Below are 17,049 nucleotides of genomic sequence, written 5' to 3' on the forward strand. Positions count from 1 at the left end.
CTGGCCCTACTAAACATCTTCCAAGACAATAATGCCCACTCACATCACAAAGAACTCATAACTCACCTCATAACTCATCACAAAGAACTCATAACTCACCTACTCTCAGCAGCCAGAAACATCTTAACCAGACCCTGGAGAGACCTGTACCAAAATAGTATGGGAAACAGCCTTACTAGAAAAATTAACCAATAAACTGAAACTGACATGGGGACAAATAGAGGAAGATGCCTTCACCCTGGCATGGCTCCCCTTTATCATATACACAGCCCAAAAAGACAACGACAAGAATCCACCAACAGCATATAAATCAATATGGCTAACCTGATTCAAAAACACCCACCCATCCCTATCACACATGAAAACAAAGTTCACCACAGCCAATCACAAACAAACAACCATAGCCTAGGCCAACCCCAACTTCTCTCAACAACAAAGAAACACAAGCGAATAGCAAAGGGAACCTGCACAAACGATGCTGACACAAAACCCCATGCATATATTAAGTAAAATACAAATATAGCCACCTGACCCCACTCCCACCCATCATGGCCCTTTCCACCACTTCCCCCCTTTTCCTCCTAATGTAACACTAATGTCTCAGCAAATGAAACTGACATGTAGAAAATGTAACTTGAAAAAAGAGACATTGCACATACTTTTGTAAACCAATAACTCTTTAATAAAAAATACATTAAAAAAAACAAAAACAAAATTTCTGTACTCCGATTTATAGTTACTTGAAGGCAAAAGCACATCCATTCATAGTCACTGGACAGCAAATTTGTCACAATGTGTGCAGCGCTAAGCCAGTTATACGTTGTGATTTTTATCAGATACATTTTGTGCTTTGTGCTTCTACTCTCAGCGTGAAAAGAACATTTAATTTACAGGTCCCCACCAAATCAGCCACTGCTATCTTTCCTTAAAAAATGTATTGCAGCATTTATAGCTACTGGAAAGAAAAGAACAAACCAGAGTTAGATGTATGCAGGTTTGCAACAAGGGTATTAGCATGAATCTGGGCAGAGTATGTGGTATTTTGGGGTGTGTGTGGTAGTTTGGGGAATTATACTTGACTTCCAAAGTATATGTGCATCTGTCTTAAAATGTGCATGCTAGAAGCCTATAAAAATATATTTTTCTCAAATAAGAAAAACGTAGCTATGTGATGGTCCAATGTCCCAAATATCCATCAATCTGAAATATACAAGAATTCAAATAGACTACACAGGTAGATAAACTTTTAAAGAAATTCAGAACAAGAACAATTATGTCCTTTTCCACATCACTGGCCTGGTTTGATAGTTCATGGAATATATGCATCACATTGGTAAGTGGAAGATTGTTTACCACTTGGTGTTTTCAATTTCTTGACTCTAAATACCTGTTTCTCTGTTGGAGATGGGGAACCTAGGGTCCAACAGATGTTATTGGGTTCCACTACTGTCAGTATGGCCAATGGTCAAGAATAATGGGACTTGTTCCATTGATGACTGTGCTCTTCAGGTGAGGGCCTCCTACAGTTATTGCCATTCTACACAATGTAGGAATTGGGCCTTTAGTGTTGTGGCACCTGCTCTTTGAAATTCCCTGCCCTTGGATATTAGATAGGAGCCATTTCTGAAGATAGATTTCTCTTTCAATAAAACTTTTAAACAGAGGCAGATTTAAAGTAGCACGACTGGTTCCATCGCACTGGGTGCCACAGGGTGTCACAACTATGACATAGTGAACTGAGCAAAACGAAAGGCGAGAGGTGCAGGGGTGCCAAACTCTGATCTTTCACAGGGTGCTGCTTTGAAGCGGAGACTTCTCTCTCTCTCTCTCTCTCTCTCTCTCTCTCTCTCTCTCTCATTTAATTTTCTGCTTTACAATTTCAGATAGTCATTTTACATCCTTAAGATATCTTCTCTTCCCATGATTCATTTTACATATCCTAAATCCCAGCATATTTTGCGAAAAAACTACCAATCAAAACTGAGGCTTTTCTTAGTCTGCATCTGTATTGGAATTATTTTTTAGGTGTTTTAAGTGTGTGTATGTGTGTATGTGTATGTATATATATATATATATATAGAGAGAGAGAGAGAGAGAGAGTGAGTGTGTGTTTTATATCTCTTATTTATTACTGCCCTGGGCTCCTTTGGAGGAAGGGAGGATATAAAATCCTTATCCCTAATCTATACTTTTCAAATTTGGTTTTTAACTTCCTCACAATAATCCACATTCATTTAGTATTTCATTATTTAGGGGGGTTTACCAACATGTGACTGTAGCAGCACCGAAGACTGCAGCTACCAGATAACTGCATGTTGCAAAATGTCATTCTAATAAAGTGGGAGCAAATATATGATAAGCTTGTCACCAATTTTAGAATGGGTCTCTATATTAGCTTGTATCCACCTGTTATTTTCTTGAATGTGTAGATTTGCTGCAGAGATCATGCCTAAGGGTCTTTCAACAGCTGTAACATTTTCTTGTTTGCCAGTCTCTATGAGATACTATCCTAGTAGCTTCATATCTGAAATATTAGGTGATGCTGCTCAGTAACAAAGGGCACAGCTGAGCACACAGCCAAGTGGAAAAATGAGGCTCTGCTCACTTGGCTGTCTCACTTCCTCTTTATATCACTTGGAGAAAAATGTCAATATAAGGCTACATTTTTTAAAAAAAGAAAATCACAAAATAATCCACATTAATTTAGGATCTGCTTCACTAAAGCTCTCCAAAGTGCTTAATACTAAACATGCTGGTACCCCCTCCATCGTTTAATGATTTAGCTTTTGAAGAGATGCTAAAAAGACACTCTATTTCAATGGGTGGTTTGTGAGAGTGCCATTTACAACAACAATCAGAGAAGGAAGCAGCTTTTGATTTCTAGTGAGCTGTGCTGGATTTGCTTCAAGACTTGAAAGAGGTTTGGAACAGGACACAGGCCAATAAGCAGCACACTGCCAAAGACATCTAGATGCTACCTCTAAGTAGGGTGAACAGATGCAAAGGAAGACAGGGGCCCTGTGCCTTATGGATGTAGTGTGTGTGTGTGTGTGTGTGTGTGTGTGACAGACAGACAGAGAGAGAGAGAATTTGACAACCACCACTTGTCACACAAATGTGAGGAAAATGGCACCTGTTGCATTTCCCCTTTCTACACAAATAATACAAGTACTAGAGGCTGGGCCCCTGCTCACTTCACTCCTCTTGCCAACCTCACCTATCCTCACCCCCACCAACCTCCTTCCCATACACTTTGCCAAACCCACCCTTTTCCTTAGAGATAACCCAACCTCCCCTTAGAGCTTGCCAAACGACTCCCCTTTCCCCTGCAATTGTTCTTCCATGGCTCACCTGTGCTGCCCTCCTCTGTCTCACACTTCACTGCCCTTCTTATCCACCCCAGCAATTTTCTGAAGGCTGCTATCATGCTGTAGTTCACAGCACTGCCTGTTGGTGACAAAGCAAACTGTTGTATGACAACAGCCTTCCCTGTTTATTATATATACATTTATACAAATAAGGAATAGCCCTCTTTTATATCCTACCCTTAAGTAACTATCACCTGGATATCCTTTTCAAATCTTATAGAATCTATCCAGAGACAATGGGTCTTAATTACTGGGGCTATTCTAGCTTATAGAAACAATTGGCCAGTTAGTAGTTCCCACCAAGAATGACATTCCACTCCTCACCCCTGATTTCCCATTTTTCTTTTCCAACAGACACTCTATAATGTAGAATCTAAATCCTGAGCATACTTTGTACTCATCGGCTTATTTCAGATTTTTCAGCCCTTTCATTAAAATAAATTGTATTTTGGCAAACCTTGAGGTTTCCCCAAGTATGCTAATACTCCATTTTGTTTTCCAAGAATTCTATTTTTGCTACAATCCTGTTGGTACCCACCATTTGACTTTGCTATTAGGGGGAGTGATACTGTTGCGGCTTAAATATGCTGTTTGGTACTGGCATATAGAAGTGTGTGTCTTTTGCTTTATGTTAGCCCTGAGTTATGGGCTATCTTGAAATAGCTCTCTGGGAAGCTCTGCTGGAGACCATCTGCATAAAGCACGCAATTGCTGACATTTTGGTAATTAGCTGATTTGTTGTATGAATGTACTGTTTCCCACTGCTTCAATCAAGCAGAACTGCTGGCTGCTTTGTGGAGAACAGCTGAGACCCTTAATGGTATTTCTGGGAATATTATAAATCAGAGACTATTTCTGAATTTGTCCTGTTTGTCTTCTCTTCATTTCTTCATACTAATATCCTGTGCATGTGCTCCTTTTTGTGTATGTGGTCTTTTAACTTCAGCTGTACAGTGATTCAGATGCTCAAATGAATCTTTGGAAAGATACCAGCTCTTATCTTCTGAGCTTTGTTGGGGCAAATGCCTAGTTTATATTTTTTAAAAAGAAAATGATTATGGAAGGCACTGAAAACAAGACACTGAAGATCATTATTCCATTATATAATTCACATTCACAGTTGAGGCCCAAATCCAAATAAAAGGCTGAGATTCAACGTGCTACTTTACCACCCATGGGTTTGGGCATTCCCTGGTGAGTTCTTGATTCCTCACCCCTTTGAACTGCAAACCCACGTGCCACACCACAAGAAGGTTTTGAAACTCATCTCTTTGTTTGGTTTTTTTAAAAAAAACATGGAGAGCTGGTGTTTGATGAAACTGTGTGGGTAGGGCAGGGACCAGTACCCTTGGCAGGCATTTGAAACACCTGCTGCCCCAGCTAGGTGTGCACCAGTTGCTGGAACAGCTCTATAAAACCTGCCTGTCCTGGGGGGCCACCCCTGCCCCCAGAGAGGCCGCCCCTGAAGGGGAGACACCAAAGGGGGGTCATCTCTTTGGGGGAGGTGCTTCAAGGGTGGAATGAGGGTGCGGACCAAGTACCAGCCCCCTTGTGCTACAATTATGGTTTTAATGGGGATGGGCTTTTAACTTGGTTGGGTGTTGTTTATTTAGCAGGGTGGAGTTGTTTTAAATTGTACTTAAGTGTTGTATGTTAATTTGTATTTTTTTGTTTTATAAGGCTGATGAATATTCTACAGCCTTTTAAATTTGTTTGTGGGAGGGGGGTTATTGTATTGCTTTTATTTTAACTGTGACCCACCCTGAGATCTTGAGATGAAGGGCGATATAATAATAATAATAATAATAATAATAATAATAATAATAATAATAATAATAATTAATAATAATAAAGCCTCCTTTAGCATGGCTTTAACAAGGAACTAGCTGTAGTGTTCTTTCAGTCACAGTATTCAGTTTCTCTCACCTTATCTTTAAAACGATATAGTATAGTTGGAGAAGGAGCAACAGAGGGCAACTAATGCAACCAGGGAGACTGGTAATCCTCTGTTCTAGAGGGAGAGCTTAAACAGTTTTGGTGCTTTTTTTTAGCTTAAGAAGAAAATTCAGCTAAAATAGAAAACAATAAAGGCTTGTAAAATTGTAAATATTTCCCCGCAGCACTTGATTTTTAGGGGGCAGGGCAGGGGAGGGTCATTAATGAAAGAGAACAAAAGACTCAGAACAAGCAAAAATTCATTACACAATAAAACAGTTGGCATATATGGAATTCAGTGCATAAAATCAGAAAAGTGTAAGCAAATTCACAAATCTCCCTGCATTATTTAATAGCAAAGGCTTGTGTATTTACCATAGACCTGCTTAAAGTAGAGCAGGGCTAGGTGGAATCTCAAGAGGCTGCCACAACAGACAAAGACATATGAGTCTTGAGACTTTGGCTGTAAAACCTCTGATGAAGAGATGGGGCGTTGTCTGCTTTGTTGGTTTAAAAATTTTCTCTTAAAAATGAAATGCCCATTGTTAGCTGTGTATGGACATGATTTTCAGCCCTCTGTATTACAAAGGGAATGAAGCTTTTTTCTGGGTCCATGTACTCAGCAGGCTTATGGGGCAAAGGTTGAATGTAATCTGTCACTAAGGGACCAATTTGTGCAAAACAGAGAATTGCATCAGCTGTGACACAAAGGAACACACTATGATGCATAGTTTATGCATCAGAGTTAGGAAGATGCAGATTGGCCTTTTACCACAGCCTTTCTTCTCCCTGTACTTGACTTGTCTATCTTGTTAGGATTCTCAAAAGTTGCCATCTCCCCCTGTCTAGAAGTCCTTGTCCCCTTCTTGTTCTCAGTGCTACAACAAATATAAAGTGAATATATTTTAATGTTTGCATTCAAATAATAATCCCGCACAAAAATGTAAGATGATTAATTTTGTTATGCTTTGCTTTCCCTACCTGGGATGACGCTAATCAATGACCTCAGGTGCGTCTCTGCTTCTTAGCTTCATCTGCCTAACAGAAGTGTTGTAAAAAAATACTGAGATAAGTGTTAAAAAATCTGTTTAGGCTGAAATCCTATATCCACTTTCTTTGCGGTTAACTCAATTGGGCCGACATGTATAGAATTGTGCTGTTAAAAGTGTAGGGGAATAACTGGCTATAATACTGAATGTTGAACACTTAAGCAAAAAACCGGTCAGAATAAAAGTAAAGTCATGAATTTGTTTTTCAAGGCTGGAAGGAGTTTTAACTGAACAGCCCACTTATGGCATTTTGAGAGTCATTTGATCCTTGTAAAGGCATCACCCTGCTTGCTCTGTGTTTATTTCTGCATTGATTTGCATGTTGTTCAGTTATTCCATGGCTTGCACTGCCTTTGCTTTTGATGGCTACACCTACCAACTTTATATCCCTAGGCAGTCTCCCTAGCAACTACCACTCTTTGCAGGAAGGCTTATCATTAATTTAGGATCCAGGATGAATAAAGACATCAGAAAATAGTTGTGTGGGGTTCATTCCCTCTGGACTACTGTACAAACAACATACTGTTATAGGTACAGTTAATTTGCTAGCACCACTGCATGGGTGAGAAGACCACTTCCCACAGGGCAGATGTGCAAAGAATTAAGTGACTCATTAGAATAGATTCAAGCATTTAAATATAGTGCACCTGGGAGCTTTTAGAAAATCTCATGCATTGTTCCTTCATAGGGAATACATGTTAGCTTAACTGGCCCAAGTTTGTTTGTTTGTTTTTGTTTATTATTATTATTATTATTATTATTATTATTATTATTATTATTATTATTATAGCAATACACAGAAGATCAGTGTGTAACTAAATAGCATACACCATGACTAAGGTTGCTGCTAGATACCCACCTTATTTATTTTGATTCTTGCTGCAACATTTCCTCTTGTCAGAGTTCCATTGAATTCTCTACATCAAACACCGCATATCCTTGATGCAGTCTTTTGTTCTCCCTATATATTTTGTGTGCCATATTTTATTACTGTGTGGTGTGTACAGCAACATGTGATGCATCTCAGCACACAGTGGAGGAAAAGAATGTTGCTGCATTTTTAACCACTAATGTATACACGACCCCAGTCTTTTCCATCTTTTGCTGTAATTTGTTGCCACCCTTCCATGCCTTCCTCTGCATCACTTACTTTTTTTGATTCCCTTCTGCAATGAAAGAACCTCCTCTTGGGAGAGTTGAGCCTCTTTTATTTGCATGGCACATCAGCTGCCTGCTAATTCTTCACTTAGCACCACCTTCTTCTTCTGAAAGGTCATTTGAATGACGCCTAAACTTATAGATTTGCTATTTTAAGGTTTGCCATTATTCTGTGTTTGTGCCTCTGTTTGCTGTCTCTTATTTTAAAATGCAATAAACAATTAAGGAACAGTGACAGAGCAAGCCAGTCTCAGTTCTTGGATTGCCATGGTAACATTCTCCACATCAGAGGAGAAGTGTGGTACAGAATTCAAAAGTATATGTTTGTTGCACTTGGATTTTAAATGACACTGAAGTGAAATCCTTGTTCTTTGGCTTGGTTAGAATCAAACGTCTGGAAGGGTCATCAGAAGTATAGTCCAGTTGATCCAGACTCCTATAATGAAATGGTTTCCTTGTACCAAACCCATTCCTATTTTGCTTTTCCAGTTATCGAAGTCAGTTTGATTGGAGATTTCCCATGGATTGAACATGGAACCATATGTTCTGCCACTATAAGCTATGATTGTTCCTACAACCTAAGCACTTTGCTTGATGCTCCATTCATCAACGGCAACAAAATAAAACAAACAAAAAAAAATGAGCTCTGTCTCTCTAGTGCCTGACAATGTACTGTAGAAGTGTGGCTATGGAAGCTACAATGCAGTCTATCTGGATTGAATCTTTATTTCTTTTCCATACCACTTTACTAAATGGCTGTTCTGAACCAGTACTTGGGTGCAGCAAGTAACTGGATGAAGATGAATAAACTTATGTCAATCCAGACAAGATGGAGGTACTTTTGGTTTATCAACCAAACAATGCCCAGTCTGTTCTAGATGTGGTTGGACTCTCCCTAAAGCATCAAGTTTGCAGTCTGGAACTGCTTATTTATCCTGCACCATCATTAATTAAAGACTTAGGTAGCCTCTCTGTGGCTTCAAGTGCCTTTTATCAGCTTTAACTTTTATGCCAGCTGTGACCTTACTTGAATTTAGATAGCTTGGCCACCTGAGACAAAATGGGAATCGCTGCCTCCTGGCTCCAACCACTGCACCTCACTTCTGCTGCTGCTCCCTGGCTCTCACCAAATAAGGTGGGCTTCGGGGCACTCTTCCAAGAGTTGCTGCTCTCTTGGCTTCTCCACCCAGGAGCAAGGAAGACAAATGGCAACACTGCATGCTGGAATGCCGCCTCCTTGGCAGCAGAAGTGGTGTCCTAAAAATTGAAAGTGTGGTCACTTCAAAATTGCCCGCAATGGACAGGATACCCCTTCTGGTTCATGGGACAGTTTGCAGGGTTAAAGTGTTATAACGATAATTTGGCATAAATTCTCAACCCATCCCATACTGAGTTTGGTACTGAGTGGTGAAACATTTGTATGACAGCTCTGCAACGTGGGAGGGTGAAAAGCAATTATCGCTCTCTTTAGAAGTTTGTATCCTTTGCCGAAAGTCAATCACAATAAGGTTTCTTTTTAAGCACTGCATTAAAAAAGAGAGAGAGAGAGAAGAAGAGCATGTTGTTGTTTTTTCTATTTATGGAAAATAGCAAGCCTTTAAGAATTTAGAAATGTATGGATTCAGAACTATAGTACAGGTAACCCCTCATTTACAAATGTTCAATATGTGTGTGACCCCCAACACACGCATCACTTCGAACTTGGGAGTGACCCAAAACATCACAAAAACATCAAAAAGGGGTGGGGTGGTGGTGGTACAGGGTGTTTTCAGGCGTTTTCAGTGGTGTTTCAAATACACACACGCAATTTCACTTAAATGCATGTTGTCTTGGAACATAACCTCCGCGTAAATGGGGGTGGGGTGGTTGCCTGTATTTCCACACATGTATGTATTTTTAAAATTCAGAATAAAATGGATGGTAAGGACTCCAGAATATATATAAATTATACATGTGTCTAAGAGTTCAGTATTATACTTACTGAACTATACAGGAAGCAGCAGCAGTTGGTGGGGCTGAGCAGGGTAGGGGGAGCCCTTGTTCACATGGCATCCCAAAGCAGAGATCTGAGAATCATAGAATCATAGAGTTGGAAGAGACCACAAGGGCCATCGAGTCCAACCCCCTGCCAAGCAGGAAACACCATCAGAGCACTCCTGACGTATGGTTGTCAAGCCTCTGCTTAAAGACCTCCAAAGAAGGAGACACCACCACACTCCTTGGCAGCATATTCCACTGTCGAACAGCTCTTACTGTCAGGAAGTTCTTCCTAATGTTTAGGTGGAATCTTCTTTCTTGTACTTTGGATCCATTGCTCCGTGTCCGCTTCTCTGGAGCAGCAGAAAACAACCTTTCTCCCTCCTCTATGTGACATCCTTTTATATATTTGAACATGGCTATCATATCACCCCTTAACCTCCTCTTCTCCAGGCTAAACATGCCCAGCTCCCTTAGCCGTTACTCATAGGGCATCGTTTTCCGGCCTTTGACCATTTTGGTTGCCCTCCTCTGGACACGTTCCAGTTTGTCAGTGTCCTTCTTGAATTGTGGTGCCCAGAACTGGACACAGAAGGCGATGGGCAAGATGTCAAGGAAGCTGGCATGGTATGGGCGTAGGGGCAGGAGCATTGGATTGGCTCCACCACTGTGCCCGCACCACACCAAACTCCCTTCCACCCAGAGGTGCCAACTTGAATAAAATGGGGGGGGGGAGGTAGGCCCTGCCCTGTATAATTGATCACAAGATGTGGCACATACACATCATTTGAATGGCAATGCCCAGCAACTTGGGAGGGGTGGCCCCCTCAAATATTTTATTGGCGGGGCCAAAGTGACCTTGGCTTCCAGGAGCTGGCTCCTGTGGCTCCACCTAATCCCTCTCCCTCATGTTTACAAGCAGCAGCCTCCTTGTTGGCAAGCTGGGTGAGCCATGCCACCTCACCCCCACCCCACCAACTGATGCCAAACCTGTACTGAATTCTATCCCTAGCTGAATATAAAAGCATTTTATGACACCCCGGTGAACTGAAAATGAACACAACCTAGGAATGCTTACCCACTCCTTTCATTTTCCATTCAGAGGTTATAGTAGTTTGTTTTTGTTTCATTGATTAATAACAAAACTCAACTAAAAATTAGGGTTGTATCCAACACTGTGCACAGTGGGACTTCCCTGTTGCTCTCCTCTGCCCAAGACCCTGCCAAATCTAGTTTTGAGGGATCCCCAAACCCTCTAGAGCAGAATCTGAGGATGCACAGTGAGTTGCAGGGCAGAGGAGAGAATGGGGAAGTTGCATTGAGCAAGTGGAATGACAGCACTGGATGCAACCCAATAATAATAATAATAATAATAATAATAATAATAATAATAATAATGAGTGCAATCTTCTGTGTTCCTGCTTAGAAGCTAGTCTCATTGAGTTCTATGCACCCTAAAATGCAGACAGTTCTGGGAGAAAGTGGAATGAATTCTTGCTGGGGAGGGACAGACATCTCTCATGCCTTCTCTGACTCAAGGGCCATCCCTCTATAGTCCATAAGGAAGTGTTAGATGGCTGGTTAGCTAGTTGCTGTACAGTACATATGAGTCATGATAGCTTTCTGGCTGAATAATAAGGGTGAGTGGCTCACATTAAGGACACTCTGCCACTTGCTGTTTCTGACGTGTGGGAGACTCGTCATAGCTGTGTCTGCAGCTAGCTCTAGTAATTGGTGCACATAACCACTGACCTTCCCATGTTTGCTGTCAGCTATGCTTATCAATTACCTCTGAGTCTCTTACATCAAGACTCGTGGTTAATGACCCTTCTGTGGTCTTAAGAGCACTGCTTGCTCCAAAGGCAAAGCTCTGCTATACACTCATTCCATGTCTCTCTACTCAGGCCAGTACTGCATTGAATGTTTTAGGCCTGTTTTGTTGCTGCATAGCATACCAGCAAAGAGAAGCACTTGGTTGCTGTAAATGGAGGCATACTGTTACCGCAGATGGCTGTACAAACACTCCTTCCTATGTATGATAGGAAGCAGCACACTGAAACTGAAAGTCTAATGCACATGCAACAACAACAACAATAACATGATGTAGTGCCTACATTGAACAGCTGTAGAAAACAATATACAGAGTTCCTACCAAAGGCTGACTTGCCCCCCACATTGCGGGGGCACATCACATGGTGCGTCACGTTACACGTCACGTGATGCATCCCTCCCCCAGCTGGCAGGCCGGTGCTTGTGTGCTGGGCTGGGACCTGCAATGTTCCTACCCACAAGCTTCTAATCAAAAAGATAATGCCTCAAGGTTGCGGAATAACCTTATTTGTTTCCCTAGGCTTTTATGTGCATTCTAATGTATTAATGATTTTTAAAGTATGCTGTTCATGCTTTCTTTGTATTTTATCGTGCTTTTGTAAACTGCTCTTGAAGCTTCTGCTGAAACCATTTAAATAAAAATAGCCCCCCTTGCAAGGTCAGGAGCTGCTTCCTTCCCTCTCTGCATTCCCCAAGGGACGTGAAACCCAACTATGCTGAGTAGCATTTGGCTGCTGACTCATTTGTAGGCTGTTTATGATCATGTTCAGTGGATGAAATCACTGTCCCCACCCCCTCCAATTTGCATTGTTGTTTTAAGCAAGTTTTCTTGTATTTTTATGTAAGCTGTTTTATGCATTGGAAAAACACCACATTAAAAAAAATCTAAATAAATACACTATATTGAGCTGTGGATATTATGCAGTGGGAGCTTATGCATGTGATCTGATCCCACATCAGGAGTGTGTGTGTGTGTGTGTGTGTGTGAGAGAGAGAGAGAGAGAGAGAGAGAGAGAGAATAAAAGAAGGGCAAATGGATGGAACTGGTTCCATAGGTCTTTCCCATTGAATGGGCAGCCTAAAGACCCAGGAAGTCAGCCTTATTTCTGTAGTCATGTCATTCATGTGCGTGTCCCCACAGTGTGGCATCACATCATGCTAAGGTCTCTTTGGATGTGCATTGGCTGCTTCATGATTTACATTGCTAAACCAAAATGATAATTAGAAATCATCCAAGAACTCATAGCAGCTGTAGATGGCTTTAATGGCCCAGCAGTCAACATATCTGCCTTCTGTGGAAGGATATCGCTGAATGGAAGAATTTAAGAACATAATAGTTAAATGTATGTCTCTATAGGCTTCATCCCAGCTTCTGATTTGATCCTGGAATGCCCATATTTCCCCCGCCATTGCTTCCCCAACTGAGCACAGGGAGGAGTATGGCAGCAGCCACGAGAGAGCTCCTATGGCGTCTCCATGGCCTCTCCATGGCTGCTGCCGCCGGCCTCCTCTCTTGGGCAGCTCACAGCGGCTGCTGTGATCCTTTGCATGCAAAATATGTGCTCTCCCACTGAGCTATGGCCCTTCCTCAAATATATTAGGTGTACAAGGATAGAAGAGACTCTAGTTTTATGCTTGAGTATTTCCCTAGCTATTTCTTAAGCCTAGTTAGTACTTGAAGGCACTGCCCTGCAGTTTGTAGCTGACTAGTTCACATGTTTCAGGAGGGGCAGGACTCTGTCTGATGTAGCCTGGCCTATTGGGAGATCCATCTGTGGGGACATGTGGCGTACGAGCTGCCTGATAGTGAGTGCTAGTGGAATGTGTGCTCCAAATCAGTCGATTGAATGGCTTTAGGGACCTGGATGCCTCAAATCAACAATTCTTCTATTGAATTGTAGAAATGCTGGTTGCCGAGGGTTCATATCATATCATGGTTTCCCCCTCTCTGTTTCTTCTTAGCTATCATTAACCCAAAGCAGCCGAAGGAGACACCAAAAAGTTTCAGCTTCGACTATTCCTATTGGTCTCACACAACAGTAAGTAGACACTAGACTACAACTGGGGATGCATTTGCATACAGTGGTACCTCGAGTTACAAATGCCTCAGCTTACAAACGCTTCAGGTTACAAACTCCACTAACCTGGAAGAGTTACTTTGAGTTGAGAACTTTGCCCCAGTATGAGAATGGAAATCGTGTGCTGGCGGCACAGCGGCAACAAGAGGCCCCATTAACGAAAGCATGCCTCTAGTTAAGAACAGTTTCAGGTTAAGAACGGACCTCCAGAATGAATTAAGTTCGTAACTAGAGGTACCACTGTACTATTAAGTTGGCTTAGCATTGGGCTTGGATTTTGAAGTTACTGTATAGTGAGATGCTCCTGAATAAATATTTGTCTAAAAATAATTCAAGGCAATTATTCAGTAAGTGCTTTTGAACAAGAAATAATTTTGAGGAGTAATCACAAGCAATTCATGGACAAATAGTGGGGAAACTGTGACTCAGCTGTTCTCTGTATTTGCACAGCTGGGTTTATGGGCCTTTTTATTTTATCTGCCTAATATATGCTCCAAAAGACAGGGAAGTGTTGAGTGCGGCATTGGAGATATTCATCAGGATAGTGCTGTTCAACATTACGTAAGCTGGAGTCAAATGCCTCAGTTATTACTTCTGTTACAATACTATTATAACATCAATAGAAATCTTTCTGAGACCCACCATGTCATAACAGTGGGTCAACTAAATATAGGTCAAATATAGGATGATTATTATGCTGTACACTTTAGTGGAATTCATGCCCAAGACCTCTTTGCTGCGTAGTTCTGCAGGGCAGTTTGAGTTGCCATTTTCCAAATGGCTACATAGCGCTATGCATTATGTCTTCTAAGCCTTGAAATAAATCGTTTGAGAAGATCCTCCTCTGCTGGAAGGCTCCAAATTCCATCCTGAGTTCTTATTTTTGCTTCCATAATTGCTCAGAAGTACTAGCACACAAAAAAATATTCTGATCAAACTGTTCCAACGTGAGGTCGTATTAATTCTGAGATGTTTTTAGAATAATTCTTGATTAAAAAACAAACGAACGGCATGCCATGGAAAGGGGAGAAAAGTTATCTTCTTTTCTCTGTTGATTCTTTCTCAGTATCCCTCATCTTTTTCTTAATAGCCTGAAGACATCAACTATGCTTCTCAAAAGCAAGTGTACCGGGACATTGGAGAAGAGATGCTGCAGCATGCTTTTGAAGGTTATAATGTCTGCATATTTGCCTATGGCCAGACTGGGGCTGGCAAGTCCTACACTATGATGGGCAGACAGGAGAAGGACCAACAAGGCATAATCCCCCAGGTAACTATAACAACAAGAGAATGCAGCTACAAACTAACAAGCAGGTCCAAGAAAGGGGTGTTTGGGGTGGAATTTGGAAAGTGAATAACTATAAGAAAGGTAAGGAGTGTGTGGAACAGTTAAGTTGCTGAGCGGCAATAAAGAGAGGGTGGAAGTCCATGGGCTCATTGAGAAAATGGAAAGATGTAGTACCACCTAGTGGTAGGTGAGTTAAAGGGGACACCAATAATATCTCTGGGAGGCCATAACTGAGCTGAAGGGCAGCGGCTACTGATTCAACCCATAAGGGAAGCCAGGAAACCATGAGGCACGACAGGGAGAGAGAGAGCATGGGTGTTGGAGGGAGGATACATTTCATTATTTTGCGAAGCAGCACAAGGCTAAGGGCCTCTGTTGACACCTCTGTCCATCAGTTGGCTGAAGTAAACCATTGACTGGCGGGGAAGAGCCTAGAAGGAAGGAGCAAATGAGAGGGTGCTCAGGCCTACTGGCTGGACAAGCAGGGCTTACCTGCCTGCAGCCTGTACCTTTAAAAGAGATTTAGCTCAAAATTTACTCAAAGCTACCAGAATTGTCTTTGTTTCAGTGAAGGGATGAACTTATATGTGGAGCTACCCTAGCTATATCCCAGCTATCCCAGTGACGTAGATTTTCTTGTTCAACAAACATCTAGATAGAAATCTAGGCAGCTGCCCAATTATTGATAGATTCTGAGTAAATGGTACTATTGTCATAGATCAATGCAGCTCTTTTTCTTTCCTTCTGATGTTATGCAGCTTTGTGAGGATCTTTTCTCTCGAATCAATGACACAACAAATGACAACATGTCATACTCAGTGGAGGTAAGAACTGGTACTTGGTCATAGTCCATACTTCCTTTGGGGCAAGATGGAATATAGGATGGGTTCTCTGAGCGTGAATGAAAGTCGTATTGGCGTGTGGAAACACAAAGTCATTGGATTATGAATTGACAACAACAAAAGTTACAGACTAGTGTTCTACTAAATTCTTGGGTGACCAGGTAAAAAAGAAAACAAGACTCCTGGCCTTTAATAGTTGTTTAGAAGAAAGGATTTCAGCAGCTATGGCTTTTTATTCCCTTTTCTACACAACTGTTAGGTGAAGCAGCCCTGTCTTCTTCTTTTTATCTCTCCACCCTAGGGGTTCACCATGTTTACTTTTAGGTACAAATTTAGTGGGCAGCAACTGCCTTAGGGTTCACCCACACTTCCTTTCGCCCTGCTGCTTTCTCCCAGGAAAGCTTGTAGTTTAGCACTGAATTGGAACAAATGGCAGTTGCGTTTTCTGTGGATTGCCATTTGTTCCGATTTAGTGCTAAGCAGCGGGTTTTCCAGGGGGAAATGGTGGGGCAAATGCAAAACTGCTTGGATAAGCAGCAGTGTGGACAAGCCTTTAGTCAGCTTTCAGTGTTAACCCGATGATCCTGCACAGCTGTGCTCCCTCCTCCCCTTATCGGATGAATAATATGCAACTCTGCTCACAAAGCAGCTCCCTTTTGAAAATCTGCTTCCAGTGTTTCTGTTAGCACTATCTGCTGTGCATATTTATTTTTACACATCTGTCTTCAGGGTTTGAAAAGCTTGTGAAGAGAGTACTGGGTAAAAAGTACAATCCAAAGAAAGTTTGTGGAACACAGAGCTATCAGGTGCTTAATTATTTGGAAGTATGTCCCATTGTGTTCAATGGACTCTACTCTCAGATAAGTGTGCACAAGATTCTGCTTAATTGTGTTCCTAAATCCCTTTGATCTGTTCATAGATTTTCTTTGTGAGGTCTTCCCAAAGAACTTCTCCCCAACTCACTGTTTAGAAATAATATATTGTAGGCTGAGATCAGAGGGGTTTTGTTTTATTGTGTTCTGAAGAGATAACTTGCACTATGTGTGTATCAGGTAGTGTCCACAAGATGTGCCCTCTCCTATGCAGCTGTGCTTATGTTCAAATAGATCCAATTTTTCAGTGCATAATTCTCATTGTCTGCACACTGTGCCCCACAGGTGAGCTACATGGAAATATACTGTGAGCGTGTGCGTGACCTCCTGAACCCCAAGAACAAAGGAAACCTGAGGGTGAGAGAGCACCCACTCCTTGGACCATACGTCGAAGATCTCTCGAAACTAGCTGTCACATCCTATAATGACATCCAGGATCTAATGGACTCTGGAAACAAAGCCAGGTAAAAAACAACAACTGCAGGAAGGCCTACCTCATTCTCCCATGTAGTCATGAACATAATTGTTATTCAGAGCTCTTTCCACCAGAGGTCTTTGTGGCAAGGGGGGTTATTGGGGAGCTGAGGTTGCCTAAGGGGACAGTTGATGGTACTGGGACATGAGGACCCGCTAGCAAAGCCGTGGCACTCCA

General features: G+C 41.7%; 1 protein-coding gene across 22 annotated transcripts in view; it reads left to right on the forward strand.

The window, feature by feature from the left end:
• KIF1A (kinesin family member 1A) overlaps positions 1 to 17,049 on the forward strand; it is a 114,023-nt gene that overhangs the window by 18,978 nt on the left and 77,996 nt on the right. For all 22 annotated transcript variants that reach the window (XM_081912401.1, XM_081912412.1, XM_081912416.1 and 19 more), the window contains exons 3-6: positions 13,280 to 13,356; positions 14,486 to 14,665; positions 15,442 to 15,507; positions 16,683 to 16,861. In XM_081912401.1, coding sequence (XP_081768527.1) covers positions 13,280 to 13,356; positions 14,486 to 14,665; positions 15,442 to 15,507; positions 16,683 to 16,861 — 502 coding nt within the window. The remainder of the gene's footprint in view (positions 1 to 13,279; positions 13,357 to 14,485; positions 14,666 to 15,441; positions 15,508 to 16,682; positions 16,862 to 17,049) is intronic.

Source organism: Podarcis melisellensis, assembly GCF_964234715.1.
Source record: "Podarcis melisellensis genome assembly, chromosome: 5".
Taxonomy (NCBI): Eukaryota; Metazoa; Chordata; class Lepidosauria; order Squamata; family Lacertidae; genus Podarcis; species Podarcis melisellensis.